Raw genomic sequence first — 22725 nt, 5'->3', positions numbered from 1 at the left:
TCATACCCAAGAAGACTCTAAGCTGTAATCGCTGCCAAAGGTGCTTCAAGGAAGTACTGAGAAAAGGATCTGAATTCTTATGTAAATGTGATATTTCCGTTTCTAAAAAACTGTCTTTGCTTTGTCATTATGGGGTATTGTGTGTAGATTGATGAGGGAAAATAACAATTTAATAAATTTTAGAATAAGGATGTAACATAACAAAATACTTTCCGAATAAACTGTACGTCTACGTGCTCAAGTTGTATATATTTATATTTTGAAAAAATGTCTCTGTTTTCTATTGTTACTTTATCAAATCTTTAATAACCCATTATACACACATACATTTTCATCTCTTTATGCAACTACGTTTCTCAACCGACACAATTCTACCCAACCACTGGTCTGTCCCTCCCTCTCTCTACTCAACCCGTCCTATTACCAACCAAACTATTAAAGTCAACTTTCTGTAATTACCTTCAACTTCTCTCTTACTTTTACCAACTTCATTAGCCCTCTCATGTCTGCAAACTGATTTATATATACAGTATAACTATTATCTAGTAGGCCTATCGATTCCTACTGGCAGGCTATCTGATTCCTGCTACCCAATTCCTACAATAAAGTATTTTTCCCAGATCTGATTCCTGCTATCACGTGATTGTAGGTAAACCGATCCCTACATTTGGGCAAACCAATTTCCACTATTTGAGACACCACTGTGCTCCCATTGATCAATGTTAACCAGACCGATTCAGTATTATAGAAAAATTGTTCTGACAAATTGAACCCTAAAATTTGGTGGATGAGGAGGACAAGAGATCTTTAACCATTAAGGCTCGGCTGGAAAACAAATATTCCCCCATGGCGCCAAATGTTGTGGAAAACTCAATCCAAAGATTGGCAGAGAACAATTTATATTTAGAATCGTGAATCTTCAATACATACGAGCAGTCAGGGAAGGAGTTTGAAGAGTAAATGGTTCCATCAAATCAAACTTTATTTGTCACATGCTCCGAATGCGGCAGGTAGCCTAGTGGTTAGAGCGTTGGGCTAGTAACCGAAAGGTTGCAAGATTGAATCCCAGAGCTGACAAGGTACAAATCTGTTGTTCTGCCCCTGAACAAGGCAGTTAACCCACTGTTCCTAGGCTGTCATTGTAAATAATAATTTGTTCTTAACTGACTTACCTAGTTAAATAAACGTGAAAATAAAACAACCTTAACCGTGAAATGCTTACTTACAAGCCCTTAACCAACAGTGGAGTTCAAGAAAGGGTTAATAAGAAAATATCTACCAAATAAACGAAAGTTAAACAAATTATGAAAATTATTAAAAGGCTAATTGATCATTAGAAAACCATTTTGCAATTATGTTAGCACAGCTGAAAACTGTTCTGAATAAAGAAGCAATTAAACTGGCCTTCTTTAGTTGAGTATCTGGAGTATCTGCATTTGTGGGTTCGAAGTAACATACAATGACTATTGCTGTGCATTGCTGTCTGGCTGGCTAACTGCCACAAGTTCCACACTGGTCTGGGCATTTATTCCATGAGTAAAATACTTTTTAGGATGCAAATAGTGTGTAATTATTTGAGTTGAATGCTGAACACTACCTGCAAAATGTTTGTTGTCCTATATGTCGCATAAAATATGCTTTGGTGCGTTTTACCTCAGATATACACAATACACATGCATTGAGAATACTGACTGTAAAACTGGATTTAAAAAAAAAATGTATTTGGGAGGGGGGTTCTCTTGCTTGTCTTTCTGTGCCTGCTACGTTAGGTGATCTCTTGCTGAACACATGCTCGAACTTGAAGAACTTGAAATACCTGCCAGGTAGCTGTTGCCATAATGTGTCCAATCAAAACGCCGTGTGGAGCGTCTCGCGTAGGCCTATTTTTACCAGTTTTCAGAAAGAAGTCCCACGTTTTTGTCGGGTAAGTCCAGTTCATTCATTTAAACACATCTCTGTATGTATTGTATTTATTCAGGCGAAAAATCGTAAGATAAATAGTTACACAAATATTGTAAGTTTATTTGAACTTCGCCCGCAATTTTATATGAATTTACGGCGCGTGTGAAATGCGAAATAATATTTATGGTAATGTCCTTGCATGGAATGAAAGAAAGTTTAAAGGCCACCAAATGTGTGTCAGAAGCTTTGAGATTATACCACACCGCTAACGTGCAAAAAAAGGACACATTTGGTGATTCAATGAATTGTCTCCACATTATTTGGTGATTCAGTGAACTGACCAGGATATATTTTTTTTGAACGCAAACTGTGAATCCTACGCGTTGGTTATTGTGTGGTATAGCTCTCTACTTGGTTATGGGGAAAGTGACGTCATTTGTGATTTAAAGCGAGAACTGGGAACTCGGAAAAAACGAGCTCAGACTGGGACAAATCGTGATATCAGGGATATATTAATTACTAATTCAATTCAAAGGGCAATATTGGCATGGGAAACATGTTTACATTGCCAGAGTAAGTGAAATAGATGATAAACAAAAGTGAATGAATTTCTTATTTTTTACAGTAAACATTACACTCACAAAAATGTCAAAGGCGTTGAGATATATAATATTATGGCTTGTGTGCAAATAATTAAAATACAAAGGGGAAAAAAACGTGCTATATTTACAATGGTGTTGGTTCTTCACTGGTTGACCTTTTCTTGTTGCAGGCAACAGGTCACAGATCTTGCTGCTGTGATGGCACACTGTGGTATTTCACCCAGTAGATATGGGAGTTTATCAAAATTGTATTTGTTTTTGAATTCTTTGTGGGTCTGTGTAATCTGAGGGAAATATGTGTCTCTAATATGGTCATACATTTGGCAGGAGGTTAGGAAGTGCAGCTCAGTTTCCACCTCATTTTGTGGCCAGTGTGCACATAGCCTGTCTTCTCTTGAGGTCCAGGTCTGACTACGGCGGCCTTTCTCAATAGCTTATTGGTAACGGGAACCGTTTACAGTTTAAGAACCAAACAGGAAGCAAACGAAACTGGGAATGATCTACCTGAATTTGTCCAATATAAACTCAGATTTTCATTACAAAGTAAACAAAAGTAAATGGCAAAGTAAACAAAACATTTGGAGTAAATGGTTTTTGTTGCAGAATTGGCGTCATGAATACACCCCAGTGATCTTTGCTCAGATAAATTGGAGGTCTAGGATGATGCCCAAGTTTCAAATCAAATCAAAGTTTATTTGTCACGTGCGCCGAATACAACAGGTGTAGACCTTACAGTGAAATGCTTACTTACAGGCTCTAACCAATAGTGCAAAAAAAGGTGTGTGTGTGTGTGTGTGTGTGTGGGGTGGTAAGTAAAGAAATAAAAAAGACATTTGAAAATAAGAGTAGCAAGGCTACATACAGACACCAGTTAGTCAGGCTGAATTGAGGTAGTATGTACATGTAGGTATGGTTAAAGTGACTATGCATATATGATGAACAGAGAGTAGCAGTAGCGTAAAAGAGGGGTTGGCTGGTGGTGGGTGAGACACAATGCAGATAGCTCGGTTAGCCAATGTGCGGGAGCACTGGTTGGTCGGGCCAATTGAGGTAGTATGTACATAAATGTATAGTTAAAGTGACTATGCATATATGATAAACGGAGAGTAGCAGCACCTTAAAAGAGGGGTTGAGGGGGGGGGGGCACACAGTGCAAATAGTCCGGGTAACCATTTTGTTACCTGTTCAGGAGTCTTATGGCTTGGGAGTAAAAACTGTTGAGAAGCCTTTTTGTCCTAGGCTTGGCACTCCGGTACCGTTTGCCATGCAGTAGTAGAGAGAACAGTCTGTAGCTGGGGTCTTTGACAATTTTTAGGGCCTTCCTCTGACACCGCCTGGTGTAGAGGTCCTGGATGGTAGGAAGCTTGGCCCCAGTGATGTACTGGGCCGTACTCACTACCCTCTGTAATGGCTTGTGGTCGGAGGCAGAGCAATTGCCGTACCAGGCAGTGATGCAACCGGTCAGGATGCTCTCGATGTTTCTGAGTTGGATGACCGCTCAAAACTATTTTTTTCCCAGTCGGGGAGTTTTTTTTTTTCTTTTTCTCCAGATTCCCTGTTGTCGTTAATACACTATGTTGCTACATCAATTTTTGGACTTATAAGTCAATGATATATACCCATTGATTCTTAAACAATATAAATTATAAATGCCTCATGAGCTTAGTTCAGAGCTCAAAATATAAGCTTGTTGTACTCCAATGTTTGTAAACAACGTAAATGTAAACTATACATTTGATTTCATGGATGGTCAGTCCTTGCATCCATAGCTCTGTCTATGAATTTGAGTGGTTACATTTCTCCAGCCCCATCCCTTAGCTTTTTAGCAAAACGGGGTTGGGTCATTTTGTAATTGTTATAATCAATGACCAACTTCCTGTTCCAACAGTGTCAAATGGCTTCAGCATGGCAACGCGTTCAGTCCATGCACCAGTGGATGTTGGAGAATGGAGGTAATTCAGAATTTGGGTATAGATTTTATGATGGGCCACTGACAATATAGGGGCCTACTAGACTTTTTTGTGATTCAGCAAAATGTCACAGGACTGGATTATCTAGTTGCAATTGATACACGTAGGACATTCACCATCAGCCTCCCTCACACAGTCAACAGATATCAAAATGTACTACATATACGATCAATCCAGCTCCAGTTGTGTACACAGTGCCGTAAAAAAGTATTTGCCTCCTTTCTAATTTTCTCTACTTTTGCATTTTTTTATATACTGAATGTTATCAGATCTTCAACCAAAACCTCTTAGATAAAGGGAACCTGAGTGAACAAATAATACAACAATGACATACTTAATTTATTTCCTTAACAAAGTGATACAACACCCAAAGCCCCTGTGTGAAAAAGTAATTGCCCCTTTACACTCAATAACTGGTTGTGCCACCTTTAGCTGCACTGACTCAACAAACACTTCCTGTAGTTGTTGATCAGTCTCTCACGTCACTGTGGAGGAACTTTGGCCCACTTTTCCATGCAGAACTGCTGTAACTCAGTGACATTTGTGGGTTTTCAAGCATGAACTGCTCGTTTCAAGTCCTGCCACAACATCTCAATTGGGATTAGGTCTGGACTTTGACTAGGCCATTCCAAACCTTAAAATGTGTTGCTTTTTAGCCATTTTCATGTAGACCTAAATGTGTGTTTTGGATCCTTGTCGTGCTGCATGACCCAGCTGCGTTTCCGCTCGCAGACAGATGTCCTGATGTTCTCCTGTACAGAGCAGAATTCATGGTTCCTTCTAAAAAAGGCAAGTCGTCCAGGTCCTAAAGCAGTAAAGCACCCCCAAACCATCACACTAACACCACCATGCTTGACCGTTGGTATGAGGTTCACCAGGCGTATTGGGACCCATGTCGTTGTAAAAGTTATACTTTTGAATCATCTGTCCATAGAACATTCTTCCAAGAGTCTTGATGATCATCTAGGTGCTTCCATGTGATAGTTTTTGGCTAACTTGAGTCAACTTTTTGGATGGTATGGCTCCCATTATGCCTGGCGAAAACCAAACACTGCATTCCGCAGTAAGAACCTCATACCAACGGTCAAGCATGGTGTTGAAAATGTCATGGTTTGGGGATGCTTTGTTGCCTCAAGAACCTGGACGACTTGCCTTAATAGAATTAACCGTGAATTCTGCTCTGTATCAGAGAATTCTACATGTGAATGTCAGGTTGCCAGGTCGTCAGTCTGTGAGCTGAAGCTGAAGCGTAGCTGGGTCATGCAGCAAGAAAATGATCCAAAATACACAATCAAGTATACATGAAAATGGCTAAATAGCAATGGCCTAGTCGAAGTCCAGACCTAATCCCAATTGAGATGAAGGACTTGAAATGAGCAGTTCAAACTTGAAAACTCACAAATGTTGCTAAGTTGAAGCGGTTCTGAATGTAAGAGTGGGCCAAAATATTCCTGGAACAGTGACATCAGAGACTGATCAACAACTACAGGAAGTGTTTGTTGAGTCATTGCAGCTACAGAGACTGATCAACAACTACAGGAAGTGTTTGTTGAGTCATTGCAGCTAAAGGTGACACAATCTATAACTGGTTGTAAGGGGGCAATTACTTTCTTACACAGGGGAATTGGGTGTTGCATAACTTTGTTAATTAAATAAATAAAATACACTACATGGCCAAAAGTATGTGGACAAATGCTCGTCGAACATCTCATTCCAAAAACACGGGCATTAATATGGTGTTGATCACCCGTTTGCTGCTAAAACAGCTTCCACTCTTCTGGGAAGACTTTCTACTAGATGTTGGAACATTGCAGGGAATTGCTTCCATTCAGCCACAAGAGCTTTAGTGAGGTCGGCCGCTGATGTTGGGCGATTAGACCTGGCTCGCAGTCGGTGTTCCAATTCATCCCAAAGATGTTCGATGGGGTTGAGGTCAGGGCTCTGTACAGGCTAGTCAAGTTCTTCCACACCAATCTCGACAAATAATTTCTGTATGGACCTCGCTTTGTGCATGGGGGCATTGGTAGGCCGTCATTGTAAATAATAATTTGTTCTTAACTGACTTGCCTAGTTAAATAAAGGTACAAAATTGTCAAGAATGTCATTGTATGCTGTATCGTGAAGATTTCCCTTCACTGGGACTAAAGGGCCTAGCCCGAACCATGAAAAACAGCCCCAGACCATTATTCCTCCTCCACCAAACTTTACAGTTGGCACTATGCATTCGGGCAGGTACTGTTCTCCTGGCATCCGCCAAACCCTGATTCGTCCGTCGGACTGCCAGATGGTGAAGCGTGATTCATCACTCCAGAGAAAGCGTTTTCACTGCTCCAGAGTCCAATGGCGGCGAGCTTTACACTCTCCAGCCGACACTTGGCATTGCGCATGGTGATCTTAGGCTTGTGTGCGGCTGCTCGGCCATGGAAACCCATTTCCTGAGGCTCCCAACGAACAGTTCTTGTGCTGACATTGCTTCCAGAGGCAGTTTGGAACTGAGTGAGTGTTGCAACCGAGGACAGACAATTTCTACACGCTAAGTGCTTCAGCACTCGGCAGTCCAGTGAGCTTGTGTGACCTACTACTTCGCAGCTGAGCCGCTGTTGCTCCTAGATGTGTCCTCTTCACAATAACAGCACTTATAGTTGACCGGGGGAGCTCTAGCAGGTCAGAAATTTGACGAACTGACTTGTGGGAAAGGTGGCATCCTAAGATGGTGCCATGTTGAAACTCACTGAACTCTTCAGTACGGGTCATTCTACTGCCAATGTTTGTCTATGGAGATTGCATGGATGTGTGCTCGATTTTATATACCTGTCAGCAACGGTGTAGCTGAAACAGCCAAATCCACTAATCTTAAGGGGTGTCCCTATATTTTTGGTCATGTAGTGTAAGCATCAATATTTTTTGTTATCTGTAAACTCAGGTTCCTTTTATCTAATATTCGGTTTCGTTTGAAGATCTGCTAACATTCAGTATAACATTTGTTTAAAAAAATATTTAGAAAATAATAGCACTGTAATATTAGTACTGCAAATATACTATGCTGAATGCACTGACTGTAAGTCACTGTAGATAAGCTCGTCTGCTAAGTGACTAAAATGTAAATGTGTATTGTCTGCTGTGTGTTAGTACTGTCCAGTAGGCCTACACTGTCCAGGGCTTCCTGATTTATATGAAATATGAGCTAGAATTAATGACAAAATGAGTTAAACAGTTTTCCTTCCAATAAATGGTAATCAAGTATGTTATACTGAACAAAAATATAAATGCAACATGCAACAATTTCAGCAATTTTTTTAATTTATTTTTTTACTGAGTTACAGTTCATATAAGGAAATCAGTCAATTGAAATCAATTCATTAGGTCCTAACCTATGGATTTCACATGACTGGGCAGGGGCTCAACCATGGGTGGGCCTGGGAGGGCGTAGGTTCACCCACTTGGGAGTCAGGCCCACCCACTGTGGAGCCAGGCCCAGCCAATCAGAATGAGCTTTTCCCCACAAAAGGGCTTTATTACTGACAGAAATCCTCCTCAGTTTCATCAGCTGTCTGGGTGGCTGGTCTCAGACCATCCGGCAGATGAAGAAGCCGGATGTGGAAATCCTGGGATGGCGTGGTTACAAGTGGTCTGCGGTTGTGAGACTGTTTGGACATGCTGCCAAATTCTCTAAAATGACGTTGGAGACGGCTTATGCTAGAGAAATGAACATTACATTATTTGGCAACAGCTCTGGTGGACATTCCTGCAGTCAGCATGCCAATTGCACGCTCCCTCAACTTGAGACATCTGTGGCATTGTGTTGTATGACAGAACTGCACATATTAGTGGCATTTTATTGTCCCCAGCACCTGTGTAATGATCATGCTGTTTAATCAGCTTCTTAATATGCCACACCTGTCAGGTGGATGTATTATCTTGGCGAAGGAGAAATGCTCACAAACATTTCTGGGATCTTTTATTTTACCTCATGAAACATGGGACCAACACTTTACATGTTGCATTTATATTTTTGTTCAGGATAAAAAACAGCTTTTCTGTGTTTTGAATGTTGTGGGCGTACGCTAACAACAGAATGGTGTGACCGTATACCGGTCATCAAAAATATTCACGACAAGTAGCTGCTCATTGTCCAGCTCAGCTAATGAGCCATCTTGACCTCATATTAAATAAGGAAATGGCAAGCATTTTTGAAAAGGTCTGTTTGAGATACAACTTTGAGGTGGGGTTTTGGAAGCGTTTTTTCTACTTTGGCCACATACGAGTACAGGACGAGTCAACAGCATTAATTGGGTATGAGTTAACAGAATATTAACATTTTAAAAGTGAGATGAATACAGTGGGCTACCATGTTGTCTTCCAGATAAGAGGACAGATCCATGGTTACTGGTCTACTCCCCCATGCCAGTAGCTTCTATATTCCTCCTCTATCTCGGTGTGGTCTGGGCTGGACCCAAGCTGATGAAACACAGGCAACCTGTTGACCTCAAGGCTGTGCTCATTCTCTACAACTTCGCCATGGTCTGCCTGTCTGTCTACATGTTCCACGAGGTGTGCTCCAACTCCCATCAAAATGAGGGGATTTCTCTTTAAACGTGTTTGTGTGTTCAGCAGCCATAGAAATGGGCCTAATTTATGCTTATTATGAAATGTTTCACCTGACCTATAACGGTTTTTATGTTGCAGTTCTTGGTCACGTCCATGCTGTCTAACTACAGTTACCTGTGTCAACCTGTGGATTACAGCACTAGCCCACTGGCGATGAGGGTAAGAGTGCGTCTGAATAGTCCCTACTGTACACAAACCGTTGGACCTCTCACATAGTTGACCTAACTGGCAAATGCCCCCAAATAGTATACATATCTATTCCATCTCTGAAGACTGTCCCAAAGCCCTGGCCATAACAGTGGATAACTCTCTCTGTCTGTTTGTTTCACCAGATGGCCAAAGCATGCTGGTGGTTTTTCTTCTCCAAGGTCATAGAATTGGCGGACACGGTAAAACACATTGAAAATCAGGGTCATATTCATTAGGCACCAAAAGGAAGAATGCAAGGTTTTTAATGGGGACTACTTGTCCAGGAAACACTCATCTTTGTGTTCCGTTGCAAAACGTTTTCCTACGGTGTGCATTATTAATCAATATGGCCCAGGATTAACGTCAGATTCATGTGAAACATTGGAGATCCAGTTCAAACCCATTCCAAACTCTCCATTCACAGGTTTTTTTCATCCTGAGGAAGAAGAACAGTCAGCTGACCTTCCTGCATGTCTATCACCATGGCACCATGATCTTCAACTGGTGGGCAGGGGCAAAGTACCTGGCTGGAGGCCAATGTAAGTCTAGCAGTACGAAGAACCGGGAAAAACTCTATCCTATTCGTTAATGCTCTGTATCAACGTATATGGAATGTTTCAGGGCTGCCATAGATTTGTTTAATTAAGATGTTTTATCAACTCTCTGTTGGGACTTCTCAACACCTGGTAGGCACCTGCTAGACTTACAAATAGACATTCATTGTAAGTCACTCTTATTCAGAGCGTCTGCTAAATTACTCAATTGTAAATATAAAATGATTAATGGGGTCCTAGAAAATTGTCCATACCATTCATGATGCTGTGCAACAGATAGTTGAGATGTTATGTGTTCCTCTCTCTCCTAGCGTTCTGCATTGGTCTTCTCAACACCTTCGTCCACACTGTAATGTACTCCTACTACGGACTGGCTGCTCTTGGGCCTCACATGCAGAAGTACTTATGGTGGAAACGCTATCTGACGTCACTTCAGCTGGTGAGTGGCTCTATCTACAGCTCTGCAGACATCTAGTGAGGTTTAAGAAAAAGGGGATACATCTGGGGATGGGGAATTGGTTGGCTACTACAGAAGCTTAGAGTATAGGGATTAAGACCTGGATTCAATCAGTTCAGTGTTAACCCGCCATAACCAACAACTGCATAGCCTATTATTGCTTTTGTTCAGGATGATGTCGGAGTTGTAACTGTGTTAGAGTAGTCAAATTGGTGAGCGGCTGCTCTTGTGGTCATTGTCAAGAAACCACACCCGTCCTTAAATCCCACCCGGGTTAATAGTTCACAACGAGAACGTGTAGGCTATATAGAAACTATGACACTCAATGTGAAAGCCTATCGTTTAATGGTTAAGGAATTATATCAGCCTAGTCGAGGTGTAGATTACATCACACATTTCAGTGTTTGAATTTGTAACATCTGCATTGGATTTCTACTAATGCCACATGGTGCATCCAATGGCGATGACCGTGATAACACTTGGAGACGATTGTGGATTTGACAGCTCCACCAGTTACACCTCCGACATAACCTATACAAAAGCAATAATAGACTATGCAATTGTCGGTTATAACTGATTTGAATCTAGGCCTTACGTGTGGTAGAAAACAGATTGTGACTATACACGGAGATATCTGAGAAGGTTGTACCTCAACTCTGAATCTAAACCAATGTTCTCCTGACGGTGGTTTCAGCTCCAGTTTGTCCTGCTGACCACTCACACAGGCTACAACCTCTTCACTGAGTGTGACTTCCCAGACTCCATGAATGCCTATGTGTTTTTCTACTGTGTCAGCCTCATCCTACTCTTCAGCAACTTCTACTATCAGAGCTACCTCAGCAGGAAGAGCAAGAAGACGTGAAGGATATGGCCGTGACCCCACTCTCCGAGGGTGTCTCAGGGCGAGTTGCAAAGAGAAACGCATTTCCAATTGAATAGGACAAATATAAGCACCCACCAAATTATGTATTTATTATTATATTCATAATCACACTGTCTTACTGTACCTGAATTCAATTCACTGTCAACTTAAACATTTTGCAAAACATTCTCTGGATATTTATTTGTGACGCCTCCTACAATATTCCCTATGGCAGCATTTTGCAAACTTGGTCCTGGGGAACCCCAAGAAGTGCATGTCTTGGTTTTTGCCCAAGCACTACACAGCTGATTCAAATCATCAAAGCTTGATAATGAGTTGATTTTCTTTTTGGGGGGGATGTGTAGTTTTAGGGCAAAACCGAAATGTGCACCAAGGGTGCCCATTGACCGAGTTTGGAAATCCCAGTCTTTAACTGGCTATGAACCTATAGAGAGAGAGAGAGAACAGTCATTACAATTTGTCTCAATAGCACTGCATTCCTTTTCATAATGTTACTGTGAAAAGCTGAGAATGCTCACAAGAGGGCAGAGTATGTCAATGGTTGGTGTTCCTCTTACCGGTGTCGAACTGTCCACCACTGTGTCATTTTTCTGCAACTTCACATACACTACTTTATGTAGTGCTGCTGCTTTTATCTTGGGCATATTAATTTCACATTATAGCAGATATAGTGCTTTAGTTATTTGAGGCACAGATGCTGTACTTGGTGCTATAACCATGTTGTACTACCAAGCAAGGCTCATAGGAAAAGGAGAAGAATACCTGACCACTGTTTTGTTTGAATGCTCCTCCGATACTTAAAATAGTGTTATTTTACTGACATGGCATTACCCTGCAGCTGTGCTAGTTCTGTGGATGTGCATACCACCATAAGATATGTATTTACTAGGGTCCCCATTAGCTGTGGCCAAGGCAGCAACTACTCTTCCTGGGGTCCAAACACATTAAGGCACTTACATTACATATACAACAAAAGATAAAACAGTACATCAGATAACATTAAAAAGTCACAATTTTGTATTATTGTACAATTATTTATTTCTTAAACTTGGAAATAACAAACATTTAAAAGACTGCTTTAAACAAACTGTACATTTATACACATGATAAAGTAGATTTGACTGTGTTCCAGAATATTTTATGTATGACCATCCATCACCCCTCCATTTACCTTCCAGAAATATCTTCAGACAATCTAAACAAATAAACAAGCCATTTCATCCACTGTAAAAACACTGCAAAATTATATATTTTTCTACATTTCAGTCCCTAGTAGATTGAACAATGTAGAAAGAGAGAAAGAGGGAATGCTGGACTAGGTTATGTCTTAGTTGGAAATGTGTCCATTTGGAAGCATCCATGTGGAATCTGTTGGGCAGGGCTGTAGGAAGCTCTTGTCTTGTTACAGAGATATGACTGACAGTCGTTCTAGAGCAGTAGAGCTTGTTTTCAATTATATTGTTTCCTTTAGAACAGAACAAACTTGTAAGGAATGGATGCCACTCCAGACTATTGAGATCCATCGCCTGTATAGCGATACCCAGGGTAGCATCAGGCCCTCTATGTCTCTGTGTAGACGGAGGACATCTGGCTCAGGCTGCGGTCGAAGCTGTTCACCTGGAAGAAGATGCTTTCCTCTGGGCTGGAGGAGAACTGGCACTCCCCTGATCCCTGGAGGTCCTGTGTCAAGCTGAAGCCTGGGGGAGGAGACCACTGAATTAGACACACAATCAAATTTGATGCTACACTGTTTAGTGTGTGATTAACATACATACAGTGGCTTGATCAACATACAGAAATAATTCAACTATTGATTTAAGTGCACAAACAAAACAAAAACTGTTAGAGAAGGAGGAAGTTGAAATCTACGCCAGGTCTCACCTGCAGCAGAGCCACTGCTGGTACTGGACATGTGGAAGCCGTTGTTCTGGTGGGAAGTGTAACCATGTGAGTCCGCTGGTACATGAACACCACTCACAGACTGTTCCATTCTGTACGAGTCCCCAAAATGGAAGCAGCTCTGAAAGCTGCCCTGGTAATCTACAGAGAGAAGGGAGGAGAGGATCAAGCACAGAATAACTAGAATGGCCAAAGCCCCTAACACTACTGCAATTTAACTGGAACCCTCTAGAGAACGCTCAGTATGGCCACTAGACCTATACAGTGGCTTGCGAAAGTATTCATCCCCTTGGCATATTTCCTATTTTATTGCCTTACAACCTGGAATGAAAATAGATTTTTTGGGGGGGTTTGTATCATTTGATTTACACAACATGCCTACCATTTTGAAGATGTAAAATATTTTTTATTGTGAAACAAACTTGAAGACAAAAAAACTGAAATGCTATTTCCTCCTCTCCTCTGACACACACAAAATTTAATCTAGCCATCTCAGGGTGGCCCTTCAGCTGCTGTAACCAAAAAAAAAAATTATACACGTTACACAGGGATGGGGAGGGAGGGGCCTGCCGCTGCAACAAAAGACCACTTGAGCGTGGGTAACTATTCACCCCCCCAAAGTCAATACTTTGTAGAGCCACCTTTTGCAGCAATTACAGCTGCAAGTCTCTTGGGGTATGTCTCTATAAACTTGGCACATCTTAGCCACTGGAATTTTTGCCCATTTTTCAAGTCAAAACTTCTCCAGCTCCTTCAAGTTGGATGGGTTCCGCTGGTATACAGCAATCTTTAAGTCATACCACAGATTCTCAATTGGATTGAGGTCTGGGCTTTGACTAGGCCATTCCAAGACATTTAAATGTTTCCCCTTAAACCACTCAAGTGTTGCTTTAGCAGTATGCTTAGGGTCATTGTCTTGCCGGAAGGTGAACCTCCGTCCCAGTCTCAAATCTCTGAAAGACAAACAGGTTTCCTTCAAGAATGTCCCTGTATTTAGTGCCATCCATCATTCCTTCAATTATGACCAGTTTCCCAGTCCCTGCCGATGAAAAACATCCCCACAGCATGCTTCACTGTGGGGATGGTATTCTCGGGGTGATGAAAGGTGTTGGGTTTGCACCAGCGTTTTCCTTGATGGCCAAAAAGCCCAATTTTTGTCTCATCTGACCAGTGTACCTTCTTCCATATGTTTGGGGAGTCTCCCACATGCCTTTTGATGAACACCAAACGTGTTTCTTAATTTTTTTCTTTAAGCAATGGCGCTTTCTGGCCACTCTTCCGTAAAGCCCAGCTCTGTGGAGTGTACGGCTTAAAGTGGTCCTATGGATAGATACTCCAATCTCCGCTGTGGAGCATTGCAGCTCCTTCAGGGTTATTTTTGGTCTCTATGTTGCCTCTCTGATTAATGCCCTCCTTGCTTGGTCCGTGAGTTTTGGTGGGCGGCCCTCTCTTGGCAGGTTTGTTGTGGTGCCATATTATTTCCTTTTTTTAATAATGGATTTAATAGTGCTGCGTGGGATGTTCAAAGTTTCAGATATTTTTTTATAACCCAACCCTGATCTGTACTTATCCACAACTTTGTCCCTGACCTGTTTGGAGAGCTCCTTGGTCTTCATGGTGCCGCTTACTTGGTGGTGCCTCTTGCTTAGTGGTGTTACAGACTCTGGGGCCTTTCAGAACAGATGTATATATACACTGAGATCATTACATTTACATTTACATTTACGTCATTTAGCAGACGCTCTTATCCAGAGCGACTTACAAATTGGTGCATTCACCTTATGATATCCAGTGGAACAACCACTTTACAATAGTACATCTATATCCTTTTTTTGGGGGGGGGGGGATTAGAAGGATTACTATATCCTATCCCAGGTATTCCTTAAAGAGGTGGGGTTTCAGGTGTCTACGGAAGGTGGTGATTGACTCCGCTGTCCTGGCATCGTGAGGGAGCTTGTTCCACCATTGGGGTGCCAGAGCAGCGAACAGTTTTGACTGGGCTGAGCGGGAACTGTGCTTCCGCAGAGGTAGGGGGGCCAGCAGGCCAGAGGTGGATGAACGCAGTGCCCTTGTTTGTGTGTAGGGCCTGATCAGAGCCTGAAGGTACGGAGGTGCCGTTCCCCTCACAGCTCCGTAGGCAAGCACCATGGTCTTGTAGCAGATGCGAGCTTCAACTGGAAGCCAGTGGAGTGTGCGGAGGAGCGGGGTGACGTGAGAGAACTTGGGAAGGTTGAACACCAGACGGGCTGCGGCATTGTAGGGGTTTAATGGCACAGGCAGGGAGCCCCGCCAACAGGGAGTTGCAGTAATCCAGACGGGAGATGACAAGTGCCTGGATTAGGACCTGCGCCGCTTCCTGTGTAAGGCTGGGTCGTACTCTGCGAATGTTGTATAGCATGAACCTACAGGATCGGGTCATGTGACACAGATTGCACACAGGTGGACTTTATTTAACTAATTATGTGACTTCTGAAGGTAATTGGTTGCACCAGATCTTATTTAGGGGCTTCATAACAAAGGGGGTGAATACATAGGCACGCACCACTTTTTTGTATTTAATTTTAAAAAAATAATTTTTTAAACAAGTCATTTTTTAAATTTCACTTCACCAATTTGGACTATTTTGTGTATGTCTATTACATGAAATCCAAATAAAAATCAATTTAAATTACAGGTTGTAATTGGAGGTCGACCGATTAATCGCAATGGTCGATTAATTAGGGCCGATTTCAAGTTTTCATAACAATCGGTAATCGGTATTTTTGGACACCGATTTGCCGATTTATTATTATAATGTTTTTTTTTGGTTTTTTACACCTTTATTTAACTAGGCAAGTCAGTTAAGAACACATTCTTATTTTCAATGACGGCCTACATTGCACTCCACGAGGAGCCTGCATGGCAGGCTGACTACCTGTTATGCGAGGGCAGCAAGAAGCCAAGGTAAGTTGCTAGCTAGCATTAAACTTATCATATAAAAAACAATCAATCTTAACATAATCACTAGTTAACTACACATGGTTGATGATATTACTAGTTTATCTAGCGTGTCCTGCGTTGCATATAATCGATGCGGTGCCTGTTAATTTCTCATTGAATCACTTCGACAAACGGGTGATAATTTAACAAGCGCATTTGCGAAAAAAACACTATCGTTGCACCAATGTACCTAACCATAAACATCAATGCCTTTCTTTAAAATCAAAACACAAGTATATATTTTTAAACCTGCATATTTAGTTAATATTGCCTGCTAACATGAATGTCTTATAACTTGGGAAATTGTCACTTCTCTTGCGTTCCGTGCAAGCAGTCAGGGTATATGCAGCAGTTTGGGCCGCCTGGCTCATTGCGAACTGTGTGAAGTCCATTTATTCCTAACAAAGGCCGTAATTAATTTGCCAGAATTGTACATAATTATGACATAACATTGAAGGTTGTACAATGTAACAGCAATATTTAGACTTAGGGATGCCATCCGTTAGATAAAATACGGAACGGTTCCGTATTTCACTGAAAGAATAAACGTTTTGTTTTCGAAATGATAGTTTCCGGATTCAACCATTTTAATGACCAACGGCTCGTATTTCTGTGTGTTATTATGTTATAATTAAGTCTATGATTTGATAGAGCAGTCTGACTGAGCGATGGTAGGCACCAGCAGGCTCGTAAGCATTCATTCAAACAGCCCTTTCGTGCGTTTGCCAGCAGCTCTTCGCAATGCTTCAAGCATTGCGCTGTTTATGACTTCAAGCCTATCAACTCCCGAGATTACGCTGGTGTAACCGATGTGAAATGGCTAGCTAGTTAGCGGGGTGCGCGCTAATAGCGTTTCAAACGTCACTCGCTCTGAGACTTGGAGTAGTTGTTCCCCTTGCTCTGCATGGATAACGCTGCTTCGAGGGTGGCTGTTGTCGATGTATTCCTGGTTCGAGCCCAGGTAGGAGCGAGGAGAGGGACGGAAGCTATACTGTTACACTGGCAATACTAAAGTGCCTATAAGAACATCCAATAGTCAAAGGTATGTGAAATACAAATCGTATAGACAGAAATAGTCCTATAATTCCTAAAATAACTACAACCTAAAACTTCTTACCTGGGAATATTGAAGACTCATGTTAAAAGGAACCACCAACTTTCATATGTTCTCATGTTCTGAGCAAGGAACTTAAATGTTAGCTTTCTTACATATTGCACCTTTACTTTCTTCTCCAACACTTTGTTTTTGCATTATTTAAAGCAAATTGAACATGTTTAATTATTTATTTGAGGCTAAATTGATATTATTGATGTATTATATTAAGTCAAAATAAGTGTTCATTCAGTATTGTTGTAATTGTCATTATTACAAATAAATAAATAACAATCGGCCGATTAATCGGTATCGGGTTTTTTTGGGTCCGCCAATAATCGGTATCGGTGTTGAAAAATCATAATCGGTCGACCTCTAGTTGTAATGCAACAAAATAGGAAAAACGCCAAGTGAGATGAATACTTTTGCAAGGCACTATAGACTTCAGTCCAATGGGAATACCAATTTCAGTCATTCTATTTCTATCGGGTCAAGAGGGGAGGGGAAAGAGAAGTCTCTGAAGGGGGCCTTCCTTGTGACCAAACAATACGGAGTGATTATGTTTGTAAACTGATTCCATACATCAACTTGAAACATTGTATGGCTTCGAGCTATTATAATGCTACATTTGTGTTAGCGCGCTAACTCTTCCAGTTCCTCCATGGTAGCATTTGTCAATTGTCCCCCTTCTATTTTTGTACTCAAGTAAGACCACAGGAGTCATGATAATGTGAAAGCAGCCATTTCTGGAGCACTTTACGCAACTCTCCGACCACAGCGCGGTTTCACAGACGTCCATGCGTAGATCTTTAACAGGGAAAGTTGTGTTTAAGGCACTAGGGAGCGGGTCTGCAGTGACAGCTAGCTAGAGCAGCCTTAGTGGAACTCGGAGAGAGAGCGAGAGACAGCTGACTACAGAAGGCAGTGTTTTGTTGGCTAATTCAGAGCAGAGGAGGTTCCTGCCTGTGGTTTCTCCTGCTCTGTCTCGCTAACTCCAATCTTCTCTCTCTGCTCAACGCCAAACACTCTAACAGATCCATGGGCCGCGTCCCAATTCTCCGACACGGCTTCCTCCCCTTGTGTCCTTTCATGTTCATATTGTGGTAAAGTGTGAGGCTTAGGCCTATTCAATGGAATGGAATGTTTTAAACGGTGCAGTTACAACTGTATTTGATTATTTTCTTTATTCCACACGAAATAAAGTTGTGTCAGTTCCTTAAAAGTGGAAATGGGGTGTTCAGAGAGTTGCAGACAGAAATCTATTACATAGAACTGTTGAGTCAGTTGTGTAATACACTGAGTGTTCAAAACATTAGGAACACCTGCTCTTTCCATGATAGACTGACTAGGTGAATCCAGGTGAAAGTTATGATCCCTTATTGATGTTAAATCCACTTCAATTAGTGTAGATTTTATTTATCTTTATTTAATCAGGTAGGCCAGTTGAGAACATGTTCTCATTTACAACTGTGACTTGGCCAAGATAAAGCAAAGCAGTGCGACACAAACAACAACACAGAGTTACACATGGAATAAACAAATGTACAGTCAATAACACAATAGGACATTTAAAAAAAAAAAGTTTATATACAGTGTGTGCAAATGAGGTAAGATAAGGGAGGTAAGGCAATAAATAGGCCATAGCGGTGAAATAATTACAATTTAACAATTAAACACTGGAGTGATAAATGTGCAGAAGATGAATGTGCAAGTAGAGATACTGGGGTGCAAAGGAGCAAGATAAATAAATAAATACAGTATGGGGATGAGGTAGTTGGATGGGCTATTTACAAGATGGGCTATGTACAGGTGCAGTGATCTGTGAGCTGCTCTGACAACTGGTGCTTAAAGTTAGTGAGGGAGATGAGTCTCCAGATGAAGGGGAGGAGAGACATGGATTGTGTATGTGTGCCATTCAGAGGGTGAATGGGCAAGACAAAAGATTTAAGTGCCTTTGAATGGGGAATGGTAGTAGGTGAAGGGTGCACCAGTTTGAGTGTGTCAAGAACTGCAACGCTTCTGGGTTTTTCGCACTCAACAGTTTCCCGTGTGTATCAAGAATGGTCCACCACCCAAAGGACATCCAGCCTACTTGACACAACTGTGGGAAGCATTGGAGTCAACATGAGCCAGCATCCCTGTGGAAAGCTTTCAACACCTTATAGAGAGTCCAGGCCTCAACAAATTGAGGCGGTTCTGAGGGCAAAAGGGGGTGCAACTCAATATTAAGAAAGGTGTTCCTAATGTTTTGTGCGCTCAGTGTATACATTTCTGTATTCAACCAATGCTCAGAGGGTTCCAGCCAACTAAATTGGCCTGTTGGTTAGCTTGGGTTGAGAGAGGACAGACTGTGCTGGTCTGATCTTACCGTCGCTGGCAGCCTGCTGGTGGTAGTGAGAGTAGGGCTTGTGGTGGGGGTGGAGGTGCTGCTGTTGCTTCTCCAGAGGAGGAGGGGAAGTGCCTGTACCCTTCATTCCTGGGGAGAGGAGAGGACCTGACACGCTGGAGAAGAGAGAGAGAGAAAGATAAAGAGAATTAAGTGTCTAATTTCCCCATATTATGAAATGATCAGATGCTGAAGTGCATAAATACAATGATTTACTATTTATACACTCTGACAACTGTGGTTTCATATTTTATTTTAATCAAACGTCTTGCTTGATCAAAGCGCTATGTACTAAGCAGCATTTATCTAACCAACACACAGGAGCAGTTAAAGGATCTTGAACGGCCCTAATAGTATGCTGTACTGGTGTTTTCGGGGGAATGGAAACTTCATCTTCCCACAATCCTCCATCTACCACATATGATCTAAAGTCAACAAACAGCAGAGCATGCATTCTACTGAAAGCCCCCCCGTGCCTTGTGGCCTCGGAGGAGAAAGCCTATTCGTGTTTAGGCATATGAGCATGACATGTTTGTGACATAGCGTACCCCAACTGCTCGGGGCGGGCAAGCAACAACCAAGGCTTTCTGGATTGCGATTAAATAAATTAAGCTTTGTCCGTGGTGGTATTAGACACAGATGTGTGCAAACAAATCTTTATAAATGTTAAGCAGAATAGCTCCAACTAGACGAGACTGTGCCAATACCCAAAAGATCTGTGGAGTGTATTGTTCTTCAGGGTACACTTCAAAGAGTCACACTTTGCGTTGAGCGCACCAATTTTCAGAGAGGAAGGAAAACAACAACAAGTGGGATGAATTGCTTTTTAAATTAGAGTTATAACTAACAGATGGGATGTTTTTTCCAACAATTAGAACCATATAGACGTAGGATTTTAATTTGAGTCAGTTTGCTACAGCAGGAAAATAATCCTGCATTAACAGAAAATGTGAATTATTATGCAGATTATAATTCATGGACATTTTTTGTAGGGGTTGATACATTTTTCATTAGGGCAATTCAGGTCTGAAATGTTAAAGAGGAAACTACAAACTTTAGAAGCCTTTTTAAACCTGGAATACTTTATTCCTGCTGTGTCCTGCAACAACAGGATGATCAAATTAAGATATGGCATCTGTAGTTACGCTGTTAGGACGTTGGAAAAACCTACAATCAACATGAAAAAAAAAATCATGGAATTGGGAGGGTTTCATTTAACTTCGTTATGAAAGCAGATTGTCAATACACTCTTAGAAAAAAGGGTGGTATCTAGAACCTAAAAGGGTTCTTCAGCTGTCCCCATAGGAGAACCCTTTGAAGAACCCTTTTTGTTTCTAGGTATAACCCTTTTGGGTTCCATGTAGGTCCCTTTCCACAGAGGGTTTTCCATGGAACCCAAAATGGTTCTATGTGGAATCAAAAAGGGTTCTCCCTGGAAACAGAAAGGGTTTTCCTATGGGGACAGCCAAATAACCCTTTTGGAAACCTTTTTTCTAAGAGTGTAGGACGCCACATCCTCTTCTGTAAATATCGTCACAGGAACCATCACTTGTCATCCATCTATCCAGTCTTATATTCAGAGCTATAATGCAACTCCCCCTGTATTTCGTTGTTGTACAGTCAATAATGTGAAGACTATAACTACAGTATGAGTATCAATAATGTGAAGAATATGACTACAGTATGAGTATCAATATTGTGAAGAATATAACTACAGTACGAGTATCAATAATGTGAAGAATATAACTACAGTATGAGTATCAATAATGTGAAGAATATGACTACAGTATGAGTATCAATAATGTGAAGAATATAACTACAGTATGAGTATCAATAATGTGAAGAATATGACTACAGTACGAGTATCAACAATGTGAAGAATATAACTACAGTACGAGTATCAATAATGTGAAGAATATAACTACAGTATGAGTATCAATAATGTGAAGAATATGACTACAGTATGAGTATCAATAATGTGAAGAATATAACTACAGTACGAGTATCAATAATGTGAAGAATATGACTACAGTACGAGTATCAATGTGAAGAATATAACTACAGTACGAGTATCAATGTGAAGAATATGACTACAGTACGAGTATCAACAATGTGAAGAATATAACTACAGTACGAGTATCAATAATGTGAAGAATATGACTACAGTACGAGTATCAACAATGTGAAGAATATAACTACAGTACGAGTATCAATAATGTGAAGAATATGACTACAGTACGAGTATCAACAATGTGAAGAATATAACTACAGTACGAGTATCAATAATGTGAAGAATATGACTACAGTACGAGTATCAACAATGTGAAGAATATGACTAGAGTACGAGTATCAACAGAGTGTAAAGTCTGGCTCTGGGTGAGATCATATCATGCCTTTTGAGTGCATTTCAACCAAATTGGTCTTCTTCTTTGCTCCAAACACACACGTTCTTTTACATTCTTCAACTACAGTCGAGACCAGATAGATATAAACCCCTCCATAAGCGAGAGGCCTAATTTCCTCACAAATATTTAACAGACATTTAATACCCTCTTCCAGTTGCATTTCTGGAATGCCAACACATAAACTGTTGCTGTGTTACTATGTGCCGTGGATGGATGCATACGGTTTGCAGTACGAGCTCTGTGAATGTGATTACAGAGAGTTGCTGGAGGCGGCATAGCCCTCAGATGACGTAGCTCTAACCTTATGAGAGAGCTAGCTCAGTGACAAGGTAAGTACCACCCAGTGCTAAGACGCTACCTGGTAGACACTTTCTACACTCCACAGGAACAGATTAGTAACCCCTAAGGTCGATGTCCATGCCCCCGCGGAAATTCAATTAGCATAGTAAAAAAAATCCCCATAAAAATGTGGCAGTCTAAGCTAGAGATATCTGTTTTTTGGCATTGGATGCGTCTCAATCCACCACCTCCGCCTATGTAACACTATAAAAAGTGAGAGCTAGAGCAGTGTTTGTCAGACCATGAGACATCCCAAAAATTGGAATTCTCACAAAATCGTCTGTAGTGTCCGAACGGTTTGGCCTACAAACTATTATTCAATGTGTTTGTACGGGCTAATAGCAGTAAAGCACCAATTGTTTTTTCATCAAATATATTTTCATTCAAAAAAAGAAAAGTGATAGAGATATGTGTCAAAGATAGTTATTTAGAGTGTGACCATATAATATTTATATATAT

General features: G+C 41.2%; 2 protein-coding genes across 2 annotated transcripts in view; one reads left to right on the top strand and one right to left on the bottom strand.

Annotated features, from left to right (window-relative positions):
- The first annotated feature begins 1740 nt into the window (after window positions 1-1740).
- LOC106574012 (elongation of very long chain fatty acids protein 4) lies at window positions 1741-11330 on the top strand. Its single transcript, XM_014149513.2, has 8 exons — window positions 1741-1924; window positions 4393-4456; window positions 8838-9025; window positions 9161-9241; window positions 9415-9471; window positions 9696-9810; window positions 10137-10264; window positions 10977-11330. The coding sequence occupies exons 2-8, from the start codon at window positions 4399-4401 to the stop codon at window positions 11142-11144; spliced, it is 795 nt and encodes a 264-aa protein (XP_014004988.1). The 5' UTR covers window positions 1741-1924; window positions 4393-4398; the 3' UTR covers window positions 11145-11330.
- A 757-nt stretch (window positions 11331-12087) lies between these two features.
- LOC106574011 (zinc finger protein GLIS1) overlaps window positions 12088-22725 on the bottom strand; it is a 151004-nt gene continuing 140366 nt past the window's right edge. The window contains 3 exon segments of the mRNA XM_014149511.2: window positions 12088-12862; window positions 13047-13205; window positions 19505-19638. Coding sequence (XP_014004986.2) covers window positions 12726-12862; window positions 13047-13205; window positions 19505-19638 — 430 coding nt within the window. The 3' untranslated portion in view covers window positions 12088-12725.

Source organism: Salmo salar, chromosome ssa16 (genome assembly GCF_905237065.1).
Source record: "Salmo salar chromosome ssa16, Ssal_v3.1, whole genome shotgun sequence".
NCBI classification, from domain to species: domain Eukaryota; kingdom Metazoa; phylum Chordata; class Actinopteri; order Salmoniformes; family Salmonidae; genus Salmo; species Salmo salar.
Note: the sequence above shows the minus strand (reverse complement) of the source record. Positions and strands in the feature narration are given on the sequence as shown.